Genomic DNA, 25,705 nt, shown 5'->3' on the forward strand with positions numbered 1-25,705 from the left:
ACAGATGGATTGAATATGGGTTGACCATGTTAGCGATGGTGACATATGCACTCCGAGATATTTGTATAACGATGTACGGCTAACCGAAAATGACTTGATACTGTAGTGTAATGTGCTGTGCTGATTTGGCAGGTGAAAGACATCATTTTACATTTAGTAAGGTTTAATGGCATGAGTGATTTGTCGCACCAAGTTGCAGTTAATCCTAGGTTATGTTGAAGTGCAGTGCTGTCATCTGGATTACGGATGGGAGAGTATAAAATGCAGCCATTGGCAAAAGTCTTAACTTGGTTAGTATGTTAGTGGGCAAGTCATTTATGTATATTAGGAAAAGAAGCAGGGAGAGACAGGCACCCTGGAGTACGCCTGATGTTGCGTCAGAGAGAGGTGAGTCGTAGTTATTAGCGGTTGTGAACTGCGTCCATTTTTTTTTTTCTAGCCAGGAAATTATGTTAGGAAGGATCCAAAGTTGCACAGTTTAGAGAGTAATTGGTTATGAGGGACACAGTCGAATGCCTTAGAAAAATCTAAAATATGGCGTCAGCTTGAAGATTTTCGTCTATGTAATGTAGTATATCGTGTGTGAATTCTGCCAGTTAAGTTTCACACAACTGTTTCCGGAAACCGTGTTTGTGATGAAAGAAAAAATTTATGGATTCCAGATAAGTCATTAGGTGTGAACCTAGGATGTGTTCGAGCATTTTCGAGGGGATGCTGGTTAAGGATATAGGACGTAGTTTGCACGATTACCTATTTTAAAAATTGAGATAACCTGAGCTTTCTTCTAATCGTCAGGGACGGTTCCTGTTTGTAGTGATTGCATGAAGATCAAGTGTATAATCTGGCTTAAGACTGATATGGTACCTTTTAGTAATTTGCTGTTAATATTGTCACAGCCGGCTGAGGATGAAGATTTGAGATCGTTAATCAGTTTCTGTTCCTTCTGGGCAGATTTCAATTCCTGGCATTGCTGTAGAGGCAGAATCGGGCAATGTTCCGGTATCGCTGGTATTATTAGCAGTGGAGAACACAGACGAAAAATGGTCGTTTAAAGCAGAAGCGCAATGCGCGGCATCGATAGGGTCTCCGTTAGCGTCTGTGAGGTCTATTTGATTAGGTTGGGAGGATGTAGGGGAAAGCATGCACCAAAATTTGTCGGGGCTTGTTTGAAGTACTGATAGTTGGTCATCAGAAAAGAACTTGCGACGCCTCCACGAATCGTCTCCACCCACTGGGCACCGCTCAGTGCTGGTCCCACAAACAGCCCAATTCATTTGAACAGCAGGGCTGCCTCCAGGATCTGCCTGGGTATGGTCTCCCGTCGTTCCAAGAGCCAGCACTGCCTTGTTGCAGCCAACCTTCTGAGCCCTTGTTCGCCTCTGCGCATGCCTCACACTTTCTTTCATCTGCTTTGCGGCGCCTTTTATCATTTTCCTGCCATCTGTCCTTCGTTTGGGCTGCTGTTCATTTCTTGTTGTTTAGTGTGGCAGCTATCGAGCACATCTTCCAGCACAAGTATATTGTTGCACGCACATCTCGGTCATCTCCCGTCTAAAACGGCTATTTTTGGCCTGCCTCAGAAAGCTTTTGAAACAAAAATGGCAGGAGGAGGAGGAGAAGGAAAGAACTTTATTGTGTGCCCTGCGAGTTGGTGGGGCTCATAATAAATTTATACAATCATTACACAATTCTAATTGCGCCTTTTTTTTTACCAGGAAAATTCGTCAACAACACTTCTTGGGTGGTGTAATCTGATAGAAAAGCAAAACTGTGTTCACAACAGGCTACCATCAGAGCCAGGCTAGCCAGCATCATCGCCATCACAAAATGGTGACCATGGATAGTGACAGAACGAGTTTGCAGATAGCATAATGACCACGACTTGCACTCCCAGTCTGATGAAGAAAGCACATTCAAACGATAAGCTATTGTACATGTTAAGCTAGCAGCAACCAGTCACCTCACATGCTATTACTGCATGGATCACTGGACGAACTAGGCATGGGCCACCATTGCATTTGTGATTATGTAAGACTTATTAGATAAATGCAGAATAGCAAACACACTATGGATCATACAGACCATTGCATGTTGTGGTTCATCACAGATAGCGATAAAGTGCTGTCTGAGAGTGGTGAAGGTGGACATTAGGTAATTAAAATTCTATTCTGCGAAGCCAAAGCTTGTTGCTAGGTATTTCTTTTTACCTGAATGAGAGGCAGTCTACGTCTTTCTCAATAAAAAAATTGGGTGCACATTTCGTTTCTATTTTAAAAGCTTTAGTGTCATTGTTGAATTAGTTTTTTTAATTTGAACCCACAATACGTGGGTGCGCATTCAATTTGGGGTTGAGTTAGAATAGGCGAAAATACTTTGTAACAAGCATGTGACACCCCCTCGCGCAGCAGGCTCAAGTTCTTCCGCGGCCAGGCTCGACGTTGTGGGCGAGGACCTGCCGATTTTAGACATGTGGCACACAGGCTTTGTACCGTCATCTGTGCCACCATACATGCTGACCGTCGAAATCTGCGTGCACCCCATTTCTATGGAGCTGGGCACAGGGGCCAGCGTGTCAGTCATAGCCGGGAAACTGTTCAAGCGTACTTTCCCCGGCGTGTCCATCAAGGCTTCAGGCGTGATGCTGCACAGCCACTCCGGGCATCTCTCCCAGGTCCAGGGTCAGGCACAGGTCAGCGCTCGCTTTGGCAACAGGCAGGCAATCCTTCTCATTTACTTGACCAAGGGATCGTCACCGACGCTGCTGGGCCAAAACTGGATTCATGCTCTAGGCGTTCGTCTGCCAAAGTACCAGGAAGCCAGCCTGCATGTGATAAAAGACGTCCCCAGCCTCCTGACCGAGTTCAAGTCCCTGTTCCACTCAGGCGTGGGCACATTCGCCGGCATGATGGCTGGCATCTATGTACCTGAGGGAGCCCGGCCACATTTTTTTTTTTCAAGTCTCGCCCACTGCCGTTCACCCTGAAGGACGGGGTCACCGAGGAGCTGCAATGGTTACAGCGAGAGAGCATCCTGGTGCCCGTCAAGACATCTGAATGGACCGCTCCCATCGTACCAGTCCTCAAGCGAGACGGCAGTGTCAGGATCTGCGAGGATTTCAAGGTTACCATCAACCCCGTCGCTACTGTCGAGAAGTATACCCATTGCCCTGGATTGAAGAACCTGGTCAGCATTGTCCGTTGGACAGAAATTCACCAAGCTCGACCTCAGAGATGTGTACCAGCAGCTGGTGCTCCAGGATGCCTCCCGGAAGTATGTCATAATATCGACAACTTTGGGGCTCTTCCAGTACATGCGCTTACTGTTTGGTGTGGCCTCAGCCCCAGCTATATGCCAGAGGGAGATGGACAATCTCTTAAGGGGCATGAGGCACATGGCAGTGTACTTGGAAGACATCCTCGTTACTGGCAGCAACGACGGGGACCATCTGAAGAACCTGCACGTCTTTGCATGACTGCAGGACGCCGGTCTCAAGCTCAAGCTGGAAAAGTGCATTTTCCAGGCCTCCACTGTTGAGTACTTGGCACATGTCATTTCCCAGGCTGGCCTAGCCCCGGCTCCCCGCAAAGTTGATGCTGTGCTCAAGACACCCAAGCCCCAGAACAAGGAGCTTCAGGGCTACCTTGACCTCGTCAACTTCTACAGGAGGTTCTTGCCAAACATGTTGGAGCATCTACAGCCGCTCCATCTTCTGCTTCAAGATGGTCAGCAATGGGTCTGGAAGAAGGAGCAGGACCGGGCCTTCCAGCGCAGCAAGAAGCTAATCACCAGGACTCCAGTGCTAGTACGCTTCGATCCTGCCAAGCCTATCGTCCTGACCATAGATGTGTCGCCGTACGGCGTGGGAGCCGTCCTGGTGCACCGGGACCAGGATGGCCAGGAACACCTTGTGGCGTTTGCTTCTCGTCAGCTTCATGTTGCAGAGCAATGCTACAGCCAGCTGGACAAGGAAGGCCTAGCCCACATGTTCGGTGTATAACGCTTCCACCAGTATCTGTGGGGCCAGAAGTTTGAGGTGGTCAGGGACCACAAGCCGCTGTTGGGGCTGCTGGGGCCTGATGGCGGTTCTCGTGCAGGCCTCAAGTTGTGCGCTGGACCTTGAGGCTGGCAGCTTACAGTTACCAGCTGGTTTACCGTCCAGGAAAGGGGACCTGGGACCTGTTTATGCTCTGAGCCACCTGCTCCTGCCTGAGGTGCCTGATGTTGGTCTAGAACCTGTTGAAGTGTTTATGCTGGAGCACGCGTAACCAGAGGCAGATCTACGGTATTGCAACCGACCAGCTGGGACCCAGTCCTGTCTCAGATGGTCAAGGCGGTGTCTCGTGGGGAGGAATTGGTTCAGCAGGCCTATGGCCACAAGGCCACTGAGCTGAGCTTGCAGCAGGGCTGCCTACTGTGGGGTTCCAGGGTGGTGATCCCACAGTCTCCGGTCCAGGGTCCTGCAGTTGCGGCACGCAGGTCATCCTGGCATGGAAAAGACCTAGATGGTGGCCCTGTCCCATGTTTGGTAGCCTGGCCTGGACCAGGACGTCGCTCACATAGTGCAGAGCTGCCAAATCTGCCAGGAGCATCAGCGGGCCTCGCACCATGTGGAAATCACCCCCTGGCCGTTCCCAAAGACGCTGGTCCCGCCTGCGTGTGGATTTTGGGAGGCCCATCAAGGGCCATTACTTCCTGGTGGTGGTGGACGCCTTTTCGAAGTGGGCGGAGGTTCTACCTGTCATCACTCCATCAGCAGGCGCGACCATTGCAGCGCTACGACAGGTCTTCGCCGCCCAGGGGTTGCCGGATGTCATCACGTCTGACGATGGTCCTGTTTTCGCCAGCACCGAGTACCTGGCCTGGCTGACGAATAACGGAGTGCGCCAGATGATGGTTCCGCTGTACCACCCTGCTTCAAACGGTGCAGCTGAGCGGGTGGTGCAAACCATCAAGGGCAAGCTCAAGAAGAGCCAGACTGGGGATTTCCGGCCTCAGATTGCCCAGACACTGTTCCAGTACCGGACCACGCCCCACGATGTCACTGGCCGTGCCCCCTGCGAGCTCCTGCTGGGTCGGATGGTCAAGACACCCTTGGACGTCTTGCATCCGGACCTCCGATCCACAGTGTTCCTGAAGCAGCTGAAGCAGAAGCTGGCTGCTGACCGAGGGTGCCGTCCCAGGCCTTTGCCGGAGTTGGGAGCTCCAGTTTTCACCACGAACTTTTGTCCAGGCCCATCCTGGTCCGCTGGACAGGTGATGTCTCCTGCCAGCGCCTCATCGCTGCTCGTCTGCATGCCAGATTGGGCCACGTGGTACAGACACGCCTATCGTATTAGGCCTTGCCTCGGGACCTGGCCAGCACCCTCGACTGCCAGTTCAGAGTTCCAGCCTGCAGGAGGACTAGCGGCAGCACCAGTCGCTTCCAGCGGAGCACCACCCACGTCGGAGGTGGCAAGCGTTGTCAGTGGTGCGGTGCCCATTGGGCTGGTCTCGGGCAGCACCCGGCATTGCCATGCCCGGCTTGTCAACACCGGTGCCCAGGCGGAGTACTCGACGGCAGACGCCACCAGATCGTTACTCGCCTGGGTAGCAGGCACCGTCGACCCTGCTAGGGTGTAGGCAGAACCTCGCACTTTGAACTTGGACGTTTGTTGTCTACAAACAAACTGGGGGTAAGGGGGTGTAACAAGCATGTGACAGCCCCTCGGGCATAATGTTCATTGACCTGCCAGGCTCGGTGGCCTGCCAGACTCGGTAGGCAACATTGGTCACCGCACCGCAATAAACACTGCGAGACACTCTCTCCACATGCCCCATCTGGCCTCCGCAAACGAAACTTCTTCCCTGTGTTTGCACATACCAGAGCATGAGGATCGCGTGACTCGTACGTCGTGGGCCCTGCCTACATTTTTTTGTTCCTCGCTTTTTTGCTACCCGGTGCGCTTCCACTGATGGCGTTGTGCGCGAGCCGTTGCATTTGTCTGGTTTTGTGTAGCACACGATTTGGCCTGCTGTGCACGAGAACGCCTGACTAGCGGTATAAGTTGGTGCTATGCAGTACAAGAACATGCAGGCACTCGGTTTGTGTGTTTCATTATTTCTATGAACTTTAATTCATCTATTGATGCAACAGATCACACAAATAACAGATGTTGCCTTGGATAATTCTCAGTTGCATGTCACTACAAGCAACGTCACAGCAGTACGATGTACATAGGTGCACTTGTGCTATATACGCCAACTCTCCAGCTGGGAGCGCGGTTCCCATGAGAAGTGCAAACAGCATTTGGTTTGAAATTTCCACTCTCTTCGTGGTGCATAGCGACGTAATACTTAACGGACATGATCATTAGCGCGCATTGTAAGCATGGGGCTTGTCAGCTAAAAATGACCCGACCTGGTTAGGGGCCCTTGAAGACCTACCGGATAATTCTACCAAATTTGGCAGTTCCATCAGGGTCGAATTAACGAAAGTCGACTGTATCTGTGTAAAAATGACTTAACATAATGCATACAACTACATACAAATAATGCATGCATACAAACAAACCTGTGCAAGTGCAAGAACAATGTCTCAAATGCAGGTTCCCCCTGCATATGGGTGCACACACGTGTAAAGTAGATGGCTTGGCTTAGGCAGTGCAGAATATTGGCTGCAGACTGTTGTAGAGGGCAGTTAGAGCCATGCGGGAATGCAATGCCACTACATGACCAACTTCTCTGGCCAATGAACTGTGTGTGTTCCAAGCTGCAGCATCGCATGCCAGGCAGCTAGCAAAGATGCTGTTTTTTAAAAGTCTCGACTTAATTTGTGGCCTTTTTTCTCTAGATGTCGTGTAGCTTAGATTTGCATGAGTCCTGTGCTGTATGCCACAGAGCCTGTGTGACCACACTTGGCCTCTTTGTGTACAAACGTATTTTGTGCATTCTTGTACGGTTTCGTAGTGATTATTGAATGCTCTCTGCTGTGTCGATGAAGCCATAACGCTGCTTCTTTCTTTTGTTTTTCCCGCCCCTTTCCTGCATTTGCACATCCCTTGGGTTCACACCTGAATGCTCGTGCCGTTGTTGTGTGCCGCTTTTGTCTCACTCTGTCTGGTTCCGCCATGGCTGGGACTTTAATTAATTTGCATTTTTGCACCCGCTCATCTTCACAAACTTGACAAACACTTGCATCTTTCCATACTCGCAAAATTATGTGCTTTATGTTTTCTTTTTTTCTTTGCTGTGTCAACCTCTGATGACTTATTGTGTTGCAAATGGTTGAATCTTTAATCACTACCATGGCAACACACAATCACCCACCCACTGAACATTGAAAAACACATGACAATGTTGTATTGCCATGGTCACTGTAAACTGTGGGAAATAATGCTGGATGCATGCAACATGTGCATTGCTTTAATGACAATAATTGAAACTTTGCTTGACCTTATTTGTTGGACTTGCCTTTGCCAGTTTCATATAGTGGTATTGCGTGTGCGCCTAGACAAGGACGGCCAGCACATTGTCGAGCACAGAGTTAGGTCTAGGCCAAGCTTTCTTGCACAGTTCAGTGTGGCGTAGGAGCACCAACCATGTCTCTGCAAATAAAAACACTTGACAGTTTCTATGTGGGCGTCCCTGGAAAGCCGATTGACATATCATCGGCATGCTTTTAATATAAGTATAAAGCAAGAAACACACTGAAGACAGTAGTATTTTCTAACTCCTATATATCCTCCCATAATACTCCATCTATATGCATGCTTGTAGCTCAACTGCATGAGAAAAAATACCATTTATAATGCAGGTCCCACGGGAAAATGCTGCACACTAGCGCAGTAGCGAGCGCGCTTCTTAATGAGATTCACTGGCTGATGGGAATGTAGGGTGAGGAGGAGATGTGAAGCAAACGAACAAGGTACACAAAGCAAAAATGGTGGCAGTGTGATGTGGACATGTGGGAGTTATCTAGGCGATGGAAAGGCCTTCAAGTCTCAGTTGCTTATCAGTGGTGCACCCTCTACACTGAGTGCAAGTCACTCTTTGGCTTGTGTGCGCCTGTCGCAGTATGCGCATCGTGGTAAAGTGCAGATATCGCATGTGGAACATTGACTGCTGTCTGTTTAAGCAAATTTAGTTCGGCACTTTTGAGTCCTTATGTTCTCGTGCGAGCTTCTGCCACTTTTACCAGTACACACACATACAAATTTGGTGTTCCCAGTAGTTGCCGTGGCCGATCACCAGTGAAATCAAACTCCGCTTTGCAGACGCAGCTGCCAGTTCGGCCCATGCGAATGATCGCATGCCCTATCTTTATGTGACCCTCTACAGCTACAAACATATCAAGGGAGAGTTGCCCGTACCTACACGCCATCCGACATTGCTGTCGGCTAGGCCCAAGTGGCATGCCTCGTCAGCTACCAAAATTGCGGTACCAAAGTCGATGAAGTGCTTTGCAGTGGCTGTACAGTACTTGGAAAGGAACCACCTTGACAATGAAAGAGCGGGGCACGGGTAATGCTTGAAAGGTGGCAAGTTGGTTTGTGTTCGCCACGTTTTTGGCATTGCACGCAGGCGGATCAGTCTGAGAAATTGAATGAGACAATGTGTGCAATTCAAAATTTCCGTTGCCGTTCTAGATTAATTTTGTTGAGTTGATGGTGGAATTTTGAGTAATTGAGCCGGTCTGAAAATTTGGACAGCAGGTTACTTTCCTCTGTCATTTTTTTTTTTCTGTCTTACTTTGTCTATTTCGTGCAAAGACTACGATTTCTCATGCAATAACCTTTCAAAGCTCACAAATTTAAGTCAATGAAAACATTCCGGTCGCATCCTTCGATACTGAGATGCACATGGCTGCTTAGTTTGCACGTTTTGCACATAAACAGCCTTTGAAAAATGTTTCTTTAGTTATAGTACAGATATTTGAGACTTTGGTGACTTACGTCATAAGCAGTCTACGCTGTGCTACTACAAAGCACCTTAATGTCTTCAAGGATAGTGTGCAAGCAGAGAGCATAAGTGCAGTAAACTACATGAAAATGTTGGCATTCACTTAAACACGTGAGCATACTCGGACAGCTCGAAACTGCTTTGCATGGTGGGCATTCAGCCTGCTGGGCATCTCATTCACGCCGTTCATTGCCACCGTTCGTTGACACTCTCTGGTGCTTGTAATTGGCAGGCCCAACCACTTTTACGCACATGCTTGTCCTGTACAGCTTGTTTTGTTTGACCGAGTGGGTGGAAGCCATTCGTGTAACGGTGCTGAATACTTGTTCTGCATAGTGGAATGGGGCTCACATGGGGTGTGCATCCGTTTGTTCCAATTCCTGCATTTCGTCAGTTCTTTTGTTTAAAGGTGAGAGATTGACATTGAGCTAGCTGGTTAAATAAGTTGCTTTGCAAAGGTGCACTCCACAACAAGCATTGTCTCCCTTCATTTCATTGTCCTTTTTTTTTTTTTGCACCCCAATCGCTCGGTTTTTTTCTTAGAAGGGGTGCAGCATTGCTGTTGTGTGCATGCTGATAAGGGGATGCTTTGAGTTGGTACCTTTTCCGGAAAGCCACTGCTTGGTCTGCAACCAGGACAGCTGTTTTGGCTACATTAATGTGTTGCAATTCATTGTCGAAACACAAGCACTCTCACTTGGGTTGCTCAGTTACCAGATCCTAGGGTTGTGCAAATATTCAAAACATTCTAATTACGAATCGAATACTTTCCTATTCAATTTGGTCCTCGAATCGAATAGGCAAGATTCGAGTGACCAAACATAAAATTGGAGCAAAAATACAATAACTTTTATTTCCTGCACAGCAGAGATACTGTACCACAGCATGCTGTGACTCAGGTAGTCGGCCTTCATCAGTAAAGTCATGACGAATAAAAAAAAATTGATTTGCCATCATGGCCCTGCAAAAGTGAATGTCCAGCGATGCTTTGAAAACCACCAATACAACTTCTGAGGGGGATATGCAATGCTTTATTGCTTTACAGTAATGTGGTAATGGTAATTTTGGCAGCACAACGCCGCTGGTTGTATTGCCAATTCTTTTCCCTTCGCCACTTCTTGTATTCACGCTTCTCTAGAGTCTCAACTATGTGCCTACCCTACCACTCTGGAGCCTACCCATAGCGGTGCTGCAACAACAAAATAAGTTGCTTGGCTGGTTCTTTTATATATGAAAGGCTAGTGACATCATTCTCCACGTCGCAAGCTGCCGCCATCACCGCAGCTGCTTGCAGAACAGTAATCTTCACTGAGAAACATATGCAGGGAACGCTACGTGCTTCACATTGTTATATGAAGCACGTTATGATCAAAGATGTAGTTTAGATGCTTGTTTTGTGCTTGTTCTTCATTGAAACGAATGCTGTGCTGAATGTTGTACGCATGGTACCAAAGAATGTACGCACTTTTTGCTTCAATCGTTGGAGGTTTCTTTTTTTTTAGAGGTACTTTCGGAGTTTTTTTTTTTTTTTCCCTGAGGGAAAATCTCGACCAACTAGAGGCTAACAGCGTCACTGTAATAAAATATTGTTTAGGCATGGCATTAGGCCGTGGGTGTTGTTCAGATACTATATACACACACACACACACACACACACACACACACACACACACACACACACACACACACACACACACACACACACAGGAAAGAGACGACAAACTTTTTGGAAGACTTCTTTTACTTAACGTTTTCGGCTGGTGGACCAGCCTTCGTCAGAGTACAGGGAGTACGAAGGCTGGTCCACCAGCCGAAAAGGTTAAGTAAAAGAAGTCTTCCAAAAAGTTCGTCGTCTCTTTCCTGCGTATGTTACGTCGGGTCCTGCGTGCTGAACTTTGAAGAAAACCCCTATATATGTATATATATATGAAATGAAATGAAATTGTTTATTTGCCATCCTGTACATTTACAGGTGGAGGGACTGTAGATAAAAAGCTGTCTTTCAACAGCTTGACGTGTCCACAATCCCTGTTTTCTGCAGGGAGGCAGCATAACATATGCGCACATACATATACATACATATATGTAGTCAAGAGTTCGACGAAAGTTCGTCTGGTCAGGTAACATGATGATGAAGAAATTGCGGCCACTGACCAAGTCAAGGTGACAAAACACACAGAGACGTTTCGGGTGTGAAAGTGTGACCAAGGAACCCGTACGGGTCCCGAAACGTCTCTGTGTGTTTTTTCACCTTGACTTGGTCAGTGGCCGCAATTTCTTCATCATACATATATGTAGCTGTATACATAGCTTCAGTTACATGTTACTCACTCACACTTTGCTTCATGTCAACAAAGAAATGCAATAACACAGATACATAACGCTACCAGATATTACATCGAAATCGTATACATCAGTTTCAGTTCCTTGGATGATGACGTGAAAAGATCAAATCAGACCGAATTATAGTAATTTAACAGTGTTGGTATTATGTATTTAAGGCATTGTTTCCCATAGTTTGAATGTGGTGTTGGTACTAACCAATCCTCAAAGTGTCTTGTAACGTAATTTGTAGATTTTCTCTGAAGTTGGGCTAGAGTACGCAGGTTACTGATATTTTGATGGATTTCAAGTTTATATACATGACTCAGACGATATCTATAGAGATTGTGAGCTGGGATCACACCAGAATTATTAAAGAAGGTTATTGTCGATGCTGTGTGGGAAGCGTTACATGCGTGGCGGAGATAGTGCTTCTTTTGTAACAGGTGAATATGTTCTAGATTGGTGGATGTTGCATTACCCCATACTAATTGGCAATAGTTTAAATGTGATTGGAAAAGTGAATTGTACAGCAAGAGTTTAATCTGCGTGGAAAGAATGTATCTCATACAGCTTACTACACCAGTTATTCTACTTATTTTGCTTAGAACGTGTTTGATGTGATTGTCCCAAGACATGTTCGCTGAAAAGAAGACACCCAGACATTTGAAAGTCTCGACTATTTCAATAGTCCTTGAGTTTAATACAATGTCTTGATGGGGAGGTATTTGCTTGTTTTTCGGTCTGAATATAACTGCTTTTGTTTTGTTTGCATTTATCTTCACTAAATTCACTCTTGACCATTCCTCTAAGGATTTCATTGCATTGTTGCATTGTTATATAAGAACTTGAATATTATTACCAGTGAAGAAAATACTCGTGTCGTCCACGTAGATAATAAACCTTGCCTGAGAGTTAGTATTGACGATATCATTCAGATATACATTAAAAAGCAAAGGCCCTAAAATATTTCCCTGTGGCACTCCACAATGGATAGCTCTAGCGTTAGAAGTAAAGGTGTCGATTTTCACAATTTGTGTCCTGTCAGATAAGCAGGATTTGACAAGAAATAGTGCCTGTCCTCGTATTCCATAATAGTTTAATTTCTCCAATAAAATGTTATGATCAACTAAATCAAAGGCCTTAGAAAAGTCTATGAAAATACCAACAACTATAGCTTTGTTTTCAAGCTCTGTTAATATATATTCTTTTTGCTCCACTAATGCTAACTCGACTGACTTTTTCTTACGAAAACCAAACTGGTGTGGTGTTAACAGGTTGTTTTTCAATAAAATTTGTCATCCTCGAATGCAAAATTTTTTCGAACACCTTCGAAAAGATTGGCAAAATAGACACCGGCCTGTAATTTCCCAAATCATTACGATCTCCTTTTTTATGTAGAACAGTTACTTTCGCACGCTGCATCTTCACTGGAAAAATTGCCGATTCCAAACACGTAAAAAATATGGGTGAGTATTGGCGCAGTGATTTCAACTACATGTTTAATTGGGCACACTTGAAAACCGTCGATGTCACAACTACAGCTATTGTTTAAAGTTTTTATAACTGACACAATTTCATTCGGTATGACGGGCTGAAGGTATATTGTGTTCTCATTGTTAGTGCAAATATATTTACTAGTATGACAGGTCGTAGCGCGAGTACTAGACATAAAATATAGAAAAAAAATGTTAAATGCATCAGCTAGTTCATTACCTGATAATTCTTTGCCATTAATTTGTAACTGCAATAAAGGTTTGTGGCAATCACTACGATTCAAAAGTCGGTTCAGCCTCACCCATATTAGACTGTGTTTATGGCTTTCTATGTCCAGGAAAGATGAGTAGTATGCTGTGCGTGCATGCCGTAACTTCTTAGTTAACTTTCTCGATACTTTTTAAATATAGCAAGGTCATCTGTTGATCACGTGTGGAGGAAATGTTGGTATAGCTCGTCCCTCGTTTTTATTTCATCTCGTAAATCAGGTGTAATCCATGGTTTCCGGGTTTTTCTACTTTTTCTGCGTGTCCTGGAAGGAAAGCTGGGGTGGTATAGGTGGGACAATATATCAATGAACATATTGTAAGCCTAATTGGCATCTGTTAGGTTAGTTACCACATCCCAATCTACTGTCAAAAGGGTATCACAAAAAGATTTCAGAGTTGTCTGTAATTAATTGGTATGACAGTGGTGGGAATGTTTTTCCTCTTAATCCGCTTATTTCAGAACACACAAACACGGACAAATGGTCACTGATAGAACAAGATAAGACTCTGGATTTAATGTTTGACTGTAAGGAATTAGTGATAAATAAATCCAGAGTTGACTGGCCTTGAGGCGCGACCCTAGTAGGCGTGTTGATTAATTTGACAAAACCGTTTGATAATATAACCATATTGAAAGAATTCGATGACTGACTATTGTGCTATATATATATATATATATATATATATATATATATATATATATATATATATAGCACATGTATCCTTTCATCGTGTTAAATATGAAGGCGTTTGATTGCACCCTATTTGATAGGATAGTTCTGCCACGACCGTTCGAAATAGAGAAGGAGGGCTCGTTCTGCCATCGCTGCAGATGACTCGCATTTTTGGTTTAGGTGTGAGGGCGATGTTGTTTGGACGGAAAGGCTACATTTCTGAATGTGACAATGCATGACCACATGTACTTACAATAGCGCTGAGTTTGCGAACAAACTTTTTAGTTATTCTTAAGGCTCCCTTTGTACTTGTTATGTTGCTGCGTGGGTCTTATTGTGAGGCACCATCGCTACAAGGCGTATCGGCAATAACCTTTTATTGCCGTCACGAAACAAACACGGAACAGGGGAACTTGATAACAACTGGAATATATACACTCTCGAGGCCGGAAGAGGGCGCTCTTCAACACATATTCCGTTGCCGCTGAACTCAGCGGCCAGAATCGGTACACAACACTAGTTCCCCCTTAGTTTGGACTCAACAGTCAGCCAATGCCAGCACAAAGTCCCGAAGATGTTGGGGTGTCTTCCGGAAATGCTGCGAACGGTGTGGGCCCGGCAATCCGACACTGTGCTCCGTTGGTGCTGGCTGAGGTTCTGCTATGTCGTCCGAAGGTAGCATGACTATTGGTTGCTCCTCAGGTGGTAGCATGACTCTTGGTTGCTTCTTGAGTTCACTGGGATCTGGTGTCATGCTGCTGCTCACTCCGCCAGGCTTGACGCAGGCCGGACCTCAAGCTGTCCTCCTTCAAATACGGTTTCAGCTAACCTCATGGGAATGCTGCTCCGACAACGAAGCTGGTCTACGTGCCGGCGACACACACGGCCATCCGGAATGGCCACCTCATAAGAGATCAGGCCAGTTGCTCAGGAAATCACAGCAGATACCCACAGTGGGCCCTAACTGTAGTGAGGTACAAGTACTGGGTCCATAAATACTTTGTTTAGTGCAAAACAACAGACACAAGAAAGATGACAGCACAAGGCGCTACTCTCAACTGACATCATTTTATTGCGTCACACGTTTATAGACAGCTCAAACTAGAGGAACATGCGCAGTGAGCACCATGTGGTGGAGCCACCAACATCCGATCCCAAGAGCACACTCATGCGACAGAATCCAAAAAACCAAATTCAGCGCTTTACAAGGTTATGGAAGGCACACTAATGCACTGTGACCCCAATGACTGAATGAAAAATGCTTCCGATAACTCTCGGGCGGTGGTGTCATGGCTCTTTTTCAAAATCGTGGTATCACGAAACATGGGTTTGCACTTGCATATTTTACAGTGCTGAGCCAAATGGGAACCTGTGCCTGTTGGTATGGATCGCTCATGTTCTCTAAAGCGCTCGTTAATGATGCCGGGGTGTCCGATATGCAGAGCTTCGAGGACCCGGAAACGGCACTTCTGTGGAATCACCACACAGTCAACCCACAGTAAGCATCCCTTGTGGGCGGAAAGCTCATGTTACCTGGACACGAATAGTGTGAATTCGGAACTCGGAGCACACCTTGGCCACCCCTTCACACCCATTTGAGGACATGGGAGAGGATAGCGTCCTTGGCGGAGTACTTAGCCACATTGTCTGCATGGACTGAAGATTCTGGAAGTACGTCCAGAAGCATGGCGACCTATGCTGGCGAAGACTCATCCTGGCACTGTTATGCTTGACGCACTCTGCTGAGACCATCTGCGCGGCCTAACTGTTTTCCTGGTCGGTGGTGGAGGGAATGCTGGTATACATACACCGCTCCTATTCCATATGAGGACGCATCACAGGCAAGGATTACCGGCTTCTTCTCGTGGGAGTGTGTCGGCACCTTGTTGGATGCCAGTAGCTTCTTCACATTGTCGAACGCAGTTTGTTGTAGGTTTCCCCACAGCCAGGGGACCTTCTTGTCCAACAAACGGTGCAGGGGTTCAGCGACAGTGGCCTTGTGGGGAAGGAATGCATGATAGAAATTGAGAAGACCGAGGGCCTGCAGCTCGGCTCTGTTCAACGGCCGCGGTGCATTAAGGATGGCTTGCGTCTTGGCCAGTGTGGGGTGGATTCCCTCAGCATCGACTCGGAAACCCAAAAATTCTACTTGAGTCACTCCTAGCTGGCATTTCTCCTTTTTGACATTAAGCCCTGCATCTTGGAACCATTGAAGGACCTCTCGAAGGCGACTAAGCAATTCCTGGTGCGATGCGCCTGAAATGACATCAAAATAGGAAACGACGCTTGGTAGTCTGCATAGTAGGTTTTACATTAAATTCTGGAAGATGCCAGGTGCGACGCTGACACCGAATTGTAATTGTTGAACACGGAAAGCACCCCGATGCATCACAATGGTCTGTGCCTCTGCAGATTCATCAGTCGCTGGGAGCTGTTTGTAGGCCTTTGCTAAGTCTAGCTTCGCAAAGACAGTTCCACCAGAGAGGAATGCCAGCAGGTGTTTGACAGCTGGTACCGGATACGAGTGCTGCTGCAAGGCTTTGTTCATGGTGGGTTCAGCGGATGACGTATCTTCGCCAGTCAACCCTGGTGTTGAAGAGCGCCCTCTTCCGGCCCCAAGAGTGTATATATTCCAGTTGGTATCAAGTTCCCCTGTTCAGTGTTTGTTTCGTGACGACAATAAAAGGTTATTGCCGATACGCCTTGTAGCGATGGTTCCTCGTGATATGACCCACGCAGCAACATAACTCTGGTAACGAGGGTGGGATTGAATGAGATCACCGCAATAGGAAGCAAGCTCCGTCCAATATGTACTCGTTCACAATGATGGCCACCACAACGGAGGGGCTTGAGCCTTTTGACATCACTCACCCTGAAGAGTGGGAGGACTATGCAGGACGTCTTCAGTTCTTCCTCGAGGCACAGGACGTTACGGATGTCAGCAAGAAGAGATCGACATTCCTCAGCCACTGCGGTCCTACCACTTTTCAATTAACCAGGGCGCTCGTGGCAACGGCCCAGCTGAAGGATACACCGTTCAAAACAATCCTTGCCGTTCTGCACAGCCACCTAGCGCCAAAACCACCAGAGCTTGCCAGACGATATGAATTCCATCACTGCGGCCAGGCACCAAGTGAGTCTGCCACCGCCTACCTCGCTGCTCTTCGAACAACGGCACAGCACTGCAACTTCAACGACATCGACACCATGCTACGGGATCAATTCGTGTTCGGAATGCAAAATGACACGGTGAAGCAGCGACTACTCACCAGTGCTGTTGAGGAAGCAGTCGCCGCTGAGGCCACTGCCCGGGAAGCCAGCCTACCCTCGTTTCAAATAACGAACACGCTGCGTTTCGAGCCCGTGCATCAAGGGACGACGACTGGCGATGATGGCGAGCAAGACACCGCCGAAGATGTTCTTTGGTTACGTGCAAGCCCCGCTCAACGATGGGACACAGAGAGATTGGTGGGCGGCCCCTGCGCCAGCTGTGGTGCCCAGTGCAGGAAATGTGGAAAAACTAGGCACATTGCTAAGGTCTGCCGGTCCCGGAGGCAGCTTAGCCCACGTCGAAATGCCAAAGACCAACCCCAGACGCAACAATTCAAGACCACTCCTCGCACAAACTTTCATACTGCGACGACTTGGTAGTTACTGCTATCAATGAAGTGTCTAAACCTGCAAAGAGCAAGATAGATGTGAGTGTAAAAATCGAAGGCACACAGTGTCAGATGGAGGTGGATTCGGGATAAACCTTTTCCATTATCTCTGACGCCACAGCCAGACGCATTTTTCCAAAGGGGCGTGTCTAAAACCTACAGCCACTTGTGACGTTATCATGAGGGATGAAGATACGTCATCCACTGAACTCGGCAGCCAGAATCGGTACACAACATCTAAAATAGAACATGCCATTTAACATGCAGCATAGTGACGGAAACTTTCTAGTGTCGTTAGAATCACGAGATGAAAATTGTTTTATATTGGTGGTGATGAGGCTGCATATTATTCCCAAAATATTCTATATTCAATTCGACTCGCTTCTGGCGCTATTTGATTCATACTTGAGTCGGTTTCAAAAACTACTATTCGCACACCCCTACTAAACCCACACAAAAACAAAGCATGCACTTACTGCTAACTACTTTAATTTTCTATTTATATTCTCTCACTATATGTGTCATATTGTTTTCGAGCGAACATAACTGTAGAGTATTTTGTGTGAGAACGAAGAATTGTTACAAATATTTGATTCCGAGAAAGCTCTGCTACTGCGAAAGCATTTTTGGTCAAACCACATTAAAGACAAACTGAGCCTTCCATCTGTAATAACGGAAGTCTTTAATACAACTTAAATGATGGTGGATTTCTGTGTGTAGTGCAGTCAAACCAGAGTTAATACAAACCAGGATAAAGTTAATTATTCTCTTTTCACAACATTTGCTGACTGGTACTAGCGTAATATAACTCCTACATAATGAGCTGCACATAGGCTATATCGAACTGGAGGTGTCCGCTGCCAACAAAATTAAAGTCCTAAAGGGAAGTGGGCTACAAAATGTTTGCACAATTTCGCCAATCAAGAAACACCATTCTTACTGATGTAGAAAAACATTTCGAGTCACAGTCAAAAATTAGTACCTACTATTACAGCACAGTGTTTTGTCTTCAATGAATGAATTGTTTTCTTCATTTCTTCACTAGAGGACAAATTCATATACAGTCAGTCGCAAATGTATCAAACTCGGATATATCAAATTATTGTACATATTGAGCAGTTGTAAAATCTCCTGCAATTCCCATGCAAAAGTATAGCCATGTACTACGTTCATATCGAACTCCTGTGCTGCCACATTCGATATATCCAATGTGGCGGAAAACTGCACTTCTCCAAAGGAAGATGCGATCACTTTCGCGTCATCAGAAATATTTAATGCTGATGAATTTGAAACGGTGCTGTTTTGTTCGATGCTGTTAAACAGCAGATTGAATCTGGAGGGCACTGAGCATGGTGCTCTCAGTTTTGCCGGCTGCATACCATGGCTCGTGCAAACTGCGGGCATGCGTTGTCAGCAAGAGCAGATTTCCACTCTGCTTCAAGAACACAAACGACCTCCCAGTTCAATACGATTAATAAATCCCTTTATTAAGGATTCCCTTTATTAAAGACGAATTTTTCTTCAACTCTGAGGCTTGTATTTCGAGGAACCCGTATGGGTTTCCTTTGTAGCAATTGCTACGAACGGGTGGATGTCTGTTTTTCCCTTTATTAATTACTTCTCTCCACCTTGCGGGTTTCCGCAGAACTATACGTCAAACGCTTGCCTTTACTTCGTGTTTTGTCGAAAAATTCGACTTCGCCCTGCCATCTGCTAGCCGCCTGGTTAGCTCAGATGGTAGAGCGGCTGCCCCGGAAAGGCGGTGGTCCCGGGTTCGAGTCCCGGACCAGGACAAATTTTTCTTCAACTCTGAGGCTTTTATTTCGAGGAACCCGTTTGGGTTTCCTTTGTAACAGTTGCTATGAACGGGTGAATGTCTGATTTTCCCCTTATTAATTACTTCTCTCCACCTTGCGGTTTTCCGCAAAACTATACGTCAAAGTTCAATACGAATTTTACAAAAAGCGTGGATGATTTTTAGTAAGCAGGGCCAGGCACAGGATGCCAAACTGGAGATGCCACAAGTGGCCGAAGCGAATCCTACCCCAAAGCTAACTTAGGTGGATCTTTACATTTGAATTTAACTATCACTGCTCACCCCATCTACACTTTCGCAGAAAGACATTGTGGCATCGGTGCAGTTTGGGGGCTCATGCTGAATGCATTTTATTTGTGCTCCAGTGGGAATGGATTGAAATGTTCTGCAAGCTGAAGGCCACTTTTAGAACGAGTGTGTGAGGCGTTGGAGCGCTCATCAGCACGCAAGAGATGCATTGACTCTTTAGGGTGGTAGAGAAGCAAGGACGACTAGTTCCAACAGGAAGTCTGTTCCAAAACCCAAAACAGCCTGGCTCATTGCCCGCATATAACAATCGGCCATTTAAAAGGCATATTTTAGGTATATTGTAACAGACGTATGGCCTGGTACGTTAATGAGTGAGTGGCAGTACAAGTGTGCTGCTGCGACTTGGGACATACGGCATTCGTGTGCAGAAAAATAAGTTAACTTCTTGCATTCGAAGTGGCCTTGGAGTAGGAAAGTGATAAATTTCAGCTGTTTATGATCTCAAGAAACTGTCCTAAACTTGCAGAGGTAGCAGGTAAATTTCAGATTGGCATATTTTATATTTCAAGTTATCCATATATCGAACTATATTGCAATCCTCTTTGAATCAATATATCCGAGTTGGACTGTAAAACAAATATGTCACAAAGGCTTGTTTAATAAGTTAGTTCGGGCATATCGAATTACTTGGTATATTGCACCATTTATTGTGTATAAGCTTGTTGGTTCTAACTGGGTTGGATTATGTAGGAAACTCTGAGCCCAACTACGTGGCCTTAGAAGGACGTGCACTGTTTGAGACACAAATGCTGGCGTCATTCTTGGCACGGCTCAAGGTGAAGTGTAGACTGCCACGTTGGACGCCTCTGCTTGCAGACGATGGTAACGGTGGCTGCCACGACACCGCGTCGACGCCAGGGTGACACGTCTGCCAACAAGAACTTGTTTGCATCACCCCGCACCGATCGGCCTTGCAACAACTAGAGACCCCCTTGCTTCTGTTGTATTCTTCCAGTCTTTACCCTTATTTCACTGTTCTGATGGTGTGCTTTAGGAATGGTTTTTTCGGGCAACCACTTTTGCAGATGTTTCACTTTCACGAGGCCAAACGAGCCCACGTATATAACCAACAGCATTTATAGTACTTTGCCATGCTCGCTATCTTTGCACAGGGCCAAGAGCACTGTTGGCCATATACTTCGACGCATCCAGTGCCAATTCTTGCAAAATCTCGCAAAAGTGAAACTATTTCCAAAAGTGATGGCAGTAAATACCACCCCTATTCTGTGCAAATGTTTCTCTCGATGCATTGAAGGATAATTGAAGCAGCCTTCTGAAATGGAATATGGTTTCACACACGTCAGTCCTTCTGATTATCAAAGCATCAGCAAGTCCGTCTAGATACGTAGCTTCCTAGCTAACCACACACAGTTCATCTATACCGTCTATCTACTGTCCTTGCCACGTACGTACTTGGTCCATTGTTACATCAGTGACTGTGCATCTAATATTTCTTCCACCACTTGTCTATTTGTAGACAATTCTTGTTTCAATAAATTTCAAGCTATTGCAAAAGTAGGGACAGCTGGGCGAGTTGGCTGACGTGACGTCCTGAGCAGCTGGCTCACAGGAAGGGCATTATTTAAGCACAGCATTGTAGTTCATGAAAAACTAAAGGGCAACTCGTAAAACTTGCAAAATGCCATCGCAGCTTTAAAAAAATACATTGCATGCCAAAAATTGGATACATCAGGTAAACTTTTCTTGAGCCCTAATGATTTGAGATACCAACGTTGTGTGCAAGGATTAGGGAAAGCATTCGTCTCAGTGTAATGACAGGACACCGGAACTCTTGCCTGAGTTATGCAAAGTATTCATATAATTAGAGGCAAAAAATGTCAGAAGTCTTTTATGAAAATGTTGCCCAGCATTGCTAGTGGCCACAAATGGCTTCATGTTATTGCACCTTGTCAGAATCTGTTGGATATTTCATTGAAATGATCCATGCTCAGGAACATTTGCGCCAAGCCTCTCTGACATAATTTCAGTTTACTTTTTTTTTTCACGCTGTCACACAATGAGTCACAACCCAGTGAAGCTGTCAGTATTGCTGATTCTCATCAGTGTATTGTTTGGCAATGTTACGGTCGCAGATTGCATACCTGCCAGATTTAAGTACAATGGTATATCATTTGCTGCATAAATTTCTCACTCTTAATGCTGTTTTACGTACCTATAAACCTATCCGTCTCGCTGGCAGTGTTCTTAAAAATATGTGACTCGGCATTTGTTATCGAGAATCTTCTACTTATGTGTTCAGCTGCCATTGGGTGATATTCTTAAAAACAATTTTCACATCTTTTTCTGGTAAAACAGTTTATTTTTTGTTGTGGTGCACTTAGCATGGTGTGCTTGCCAAGTATGTGTCTTTTGTCATGGCTTGCACAATGAATGTGTGCTAATGATGCAGTAGTTTTGGAAAATGAGCATGTAATTATTTGATCAGCACTTTGATCAGCAGAATGAGGCTTTGCACAGGCTCTGGTCATGCATGCCTACACATGTGAGCCTTCAAAAACGCATATACAATAAACCTAGCAGAGCTGCAACACTCACTATACGCTGTCGTGCATGTTACAATAGTACAGGAATATGTTCTTTGCCATGTTTCAGAACAGTGTGATCAGCACAACATCATTGAATTTCAAGACTGTCTTTCCAGTCTCTTTTGCTCGAGCCACTTCTAGATTTGTTTACTATGTTGCTTCTGTTAGTTTTATTCCTCTCTTCTTTTCTTTTTTTTTTTTCTTTCAAGTGCTTGACTTATTTATGTAGCTGGACGTTCATCTCTGTTGTAACTGCAGTGCTCTTTTGCGTTTGTTTGCAATGGCTATATAATAGCTAAGTTCATCTTGGCAGACTTTTTGTGTGTGTGTGTGTTTATGCCATCACTTACTCTTCTTACTCTTTACCGAAAAGATTACTGGCACAAAATTTTAATCTTATCTTTTAAACAGATAACTATTGAGACAGTAATTGTGGTAAACCAATGACATTCCCATAAAGCCAATGAGGCCAAAATTCACTGGTAAAGTCTTGATTCTAAAGGTAGTCACATTAATAAAAAAAAATATGTGATATGATAAAAGACAGCTCGTCGCAGGCGGTCGTGAACTCGGCAAGGCAAACTATACCAGCGTTCCGACAGCCTCGAACAGCACTTAAAATGAGTAAGGGGCAAAATAATGGTGGAAGTTGTTGCTCCTCTCACCCGAAAGGCGACGAGACACGGGGTATTTTCATCTTGTGCTGCGTCGAAAAGCCGATTCGTCGAGAGTGGATAGCTGCACTGTCACATACACATGTGTGTGTATGTGACACACACATGTGTATATATATATATATATATATATATATATATATATATATATATATATATACGCGGAAACTTTCTTTCCCGAACGAATCGGAAGACTCCGCCACCGGGTTCTCTGTCACACACAGCCCATACCATTAATGGAAACTGGCTCTGTCAACCTTTAACACTCGAACCCTTTGAGTGAGGTTAGCTTAGCAGGACTCTTTGAGGAACTATCGGACGTTGTTTGGGATATTATCGGCATTAGTGAGATTAGAACTGGTGAGGCTTACACATTGCTGAATAACGGCCATGTCCTCTGCTATAGAGGTCTCCCGGATAAGAAGCAATACGGGTTAGGATTCCTATTCCATAAAGACATAGCGGGCAACATTGACGAATTCTACAGCATCAATAAGAGGGTAGCAAGCCTATACTCCAACATCCAGTCACTATGATGAGGAAGTAGATCAGTTTTATGAAGGTGTTGAATTAGCGATGAAAAAAGTGCAAACTCAGTATACTGTACTAATGGGCGACTTCAATGCAAAAGTGGGGAAAAAGCAGGTGGGTGAACAGGCAATTGGCAACTACGGTGTCGACTCTAGAAACGCTAGAGGCAAGAGGCTGGTAGAATTCGCTGAAAGGAATAAGCTGCAAATAATGAACACCTTTTTCAGGAAGCGCATTAATAGAAAGTGCACTTGGAACAGCCCTAATGGTGGAACAAGAAATGAAATTGATATCATACTTTCTGCCGATCCCAGCAGAGTGCAGGATGTAGCAGTGATAGGTAAGGTAAAGTGCAGTGATCATAGGTTAGTAAGGGCTAGGATTCACCTCAATTTGAAGAGAGAAAGAGTAAAATTGGTCAAGAAGAAACAGGTCAACCTAGAGGCAGTAAGGGTAAAAGCAGACGAATTCAGCCTGGTACTGGCAAACACAGATGCAGCCTTAGAACAGAGAGATGAAGATGACATAGAGGAAAAGAAGCAAACCGTAACTAGGCTGGCTTCAGAGCCAGCAATTGAAGTGGGAGGCAAGGCACCAAGGCAACCAGTTGGCAAGCTCTCCCAAGTAACAAAGCACCTAATAAAGAAACGACAAAGAATGAAAGTGCCCAACTCAAGAGATAAGATAGAATTCGCCGAACTGTCAAAACTGATCAACAAGGCAAAAATAAGGGATATTTGAAACTATAACGTGAGAAAGACTGAAGAAGCCGTAAAAAATGGACGCAGCCTGAAATCAGTGAGAAAGGAACTTGGCATAGGACAAACCAAGATATATGCACTGAAAGATGAGCAGGGTAAAATCATCGGCAATCTTGAAGGTGTAGTAAAAGCAGTGGAAGAATTCTATACTGACCTGTACAGTAGCCCTAGGAGTCTGGATACCTCCATTAGAAACTGTAATGTACAGGATACAGAAACTCCTCCTACATCTAGTGATGAGGTCAGAAGGGCCTGGCAAGACATGAAATGAGGAAGAGCAGCAGGAGAAGATGGAATAACAGTTGATTTAATCAAAGATAGAGGAAACATAATGCTTGGAAAACTGGTGGCTCTTTATACGAAGTGTCTATCGACTGCAAGGGTCCCAGAAAAGTGGAAGAATGCAAACATTATACTTATCCACAAAAAGGCGACGTTAAAGAACTAAAAAATTATAGGCCCATTAGCTTAGTCCCAGTATTATATAAAATATTTACCAAAATAATCTCTAATAGAATAAGGACAACACTGGAATTTAGTCAACCAAGGGAGCAGGCTGGCGTCAGGAAGAGATACTCTACAATGGATCACATCTATGTCATTAACCAGGTTATCGAGAAATCCGCAGAGTACAATAAACCTCTCGATATGGCTTTCATAGAATACGAAAAGGCATTTAATTCAGTAGAGATACCAGCAGTTGTAGAGGCATTACATAATCAAGGAGTACAGACCGCTTACATAAATACCTTGGAAAATATCTACTGCGATTCCACAGATACCTTAATTCTACCCAAGAGAAGTAGGAACATACCTATAAAGAAAGGGGTCAGACAGGGAGACACAATCTCCATTGCTAATCTCTCCAGTGCTATTCACTGCATGCTTGGAAGAAGTATTCAAGCTTTTAAACTGAGAAGGCTTAGGAGTAAGGATCAACGGCAAATATCTTGACAACCTTTGATTTGCCGATGACATTGTTCTATTCAGCAAGACTGCAGACTAGTTGCAACAAATGATTGAGGACCTTAACAGAGAGAGTGTAAGAGTGGGGTTGAGGGTTAATATGGAGAAGACAAAGATAAGGATAAATAGCCAGGCAAATAAACAAGAGTTCAGGGCCGCTAGTCAGCCTCTTGAGTCTGTGAAGGAGTGTGTTTACCAAAATACACTATACTGATGAGCGACTTCAATGCCAGGGTAGGCAAGAAGCAGGCTAGAGACAAGTCAGTGGGGGAATATGGCATAGGCTCTAGGAATAGCAGGGGAGAGTTATTAGTAGGATTTGCAGAACAGAATAATATGGGGATACTGAATGCCTTGTTTCGCAAGTGGGATAGCTGAAAGTGGACGTGGAGGAGCCCGAATGGCAAGACTAGAAATGAAATAGACCTCATACTCTGCGCTAACCCTGGCATCATACAAGATGTGGATGTGCTCGGCAAGGTGCGCTGCAGTGACCATAGGATGGTAAGAACTTCAATTAGCCTAGACTTGAAGAGGGAACGGAAGAAACTGGTACATAAGAAGCCGATCAATGAGTTAGCGGTAAGAGGGAAAATAGAGGAATTCCGTATCAAGCTACACAACAGGTATTCGGCTTTAACTCAGGAAGAGGACCTTAGTGTCGAAGCAATGAACGACAACCTTATGGGCATCATCAAGAAGTGTGCAATAGAAGTCAGTGGTAACTCCGTTAGACAGGATAGG

At 45.3% G+C, this 25,705-nt stretch overlaps 1 protein-coding gene and 1 non-coding gene across 6 annotated transcripts in view; both read left to right on the forward strand.

Annotated features, from left to right (window-relative positions):
• The window catches only part of LOC126526693 (nuclear distribution protein nudE-like 1), a 463,503-nt gene that overhangs the window by 370,396 nt on the left and 67,402 nt on the right, over positions 1–25,705 (forward strand). Inside the window, exon 9 of one of the 5 annotated variants that reach the window (XM_050174557.3) lies at positions 20,300–22,038. The exons of 3 other annotated variants lie outside the window; for them this stretch is intronic. In XM_050174557.3, coding sequence (XP_050030514.1) covers positions 20,300–20,407 — 108 coding nt within the window. In that variant the 3' untranslated portion in view covers positions 20,408–22,038. Of the gene's footprint in view, positions 1–7,458; positions 7,611–20,299; positions 22,039–25,705 lie in introns of those variants that run through there. One more of the 5 variants, XM_050174556.3, reaches the window with a different exon arrangement.
• Positions 19,078–19,152, forward strand: TRNAS-GGA (transfer RNA serine (anticodon GGA)). Its single transcript has one exon. It is a non-coding gene; the product is annotated as a tRNA-Ser (tRNA).

Source organism: Dermacentor andersoni, chromosome 8 (genome assembly GCF_023375885.2).
Source record: "Dermacentor andersoni chromosome 8, qqDerAnde1_hic_scaffold, whole genome shotgun sequence".
In the NCBI taxonomy this organism is placed as follows: Eukaryota; Metazoa; Arthropoda; class Arachnida; order Ixodida; family Ixodidae; genus Dermacentor; species Dermacentor andersoni.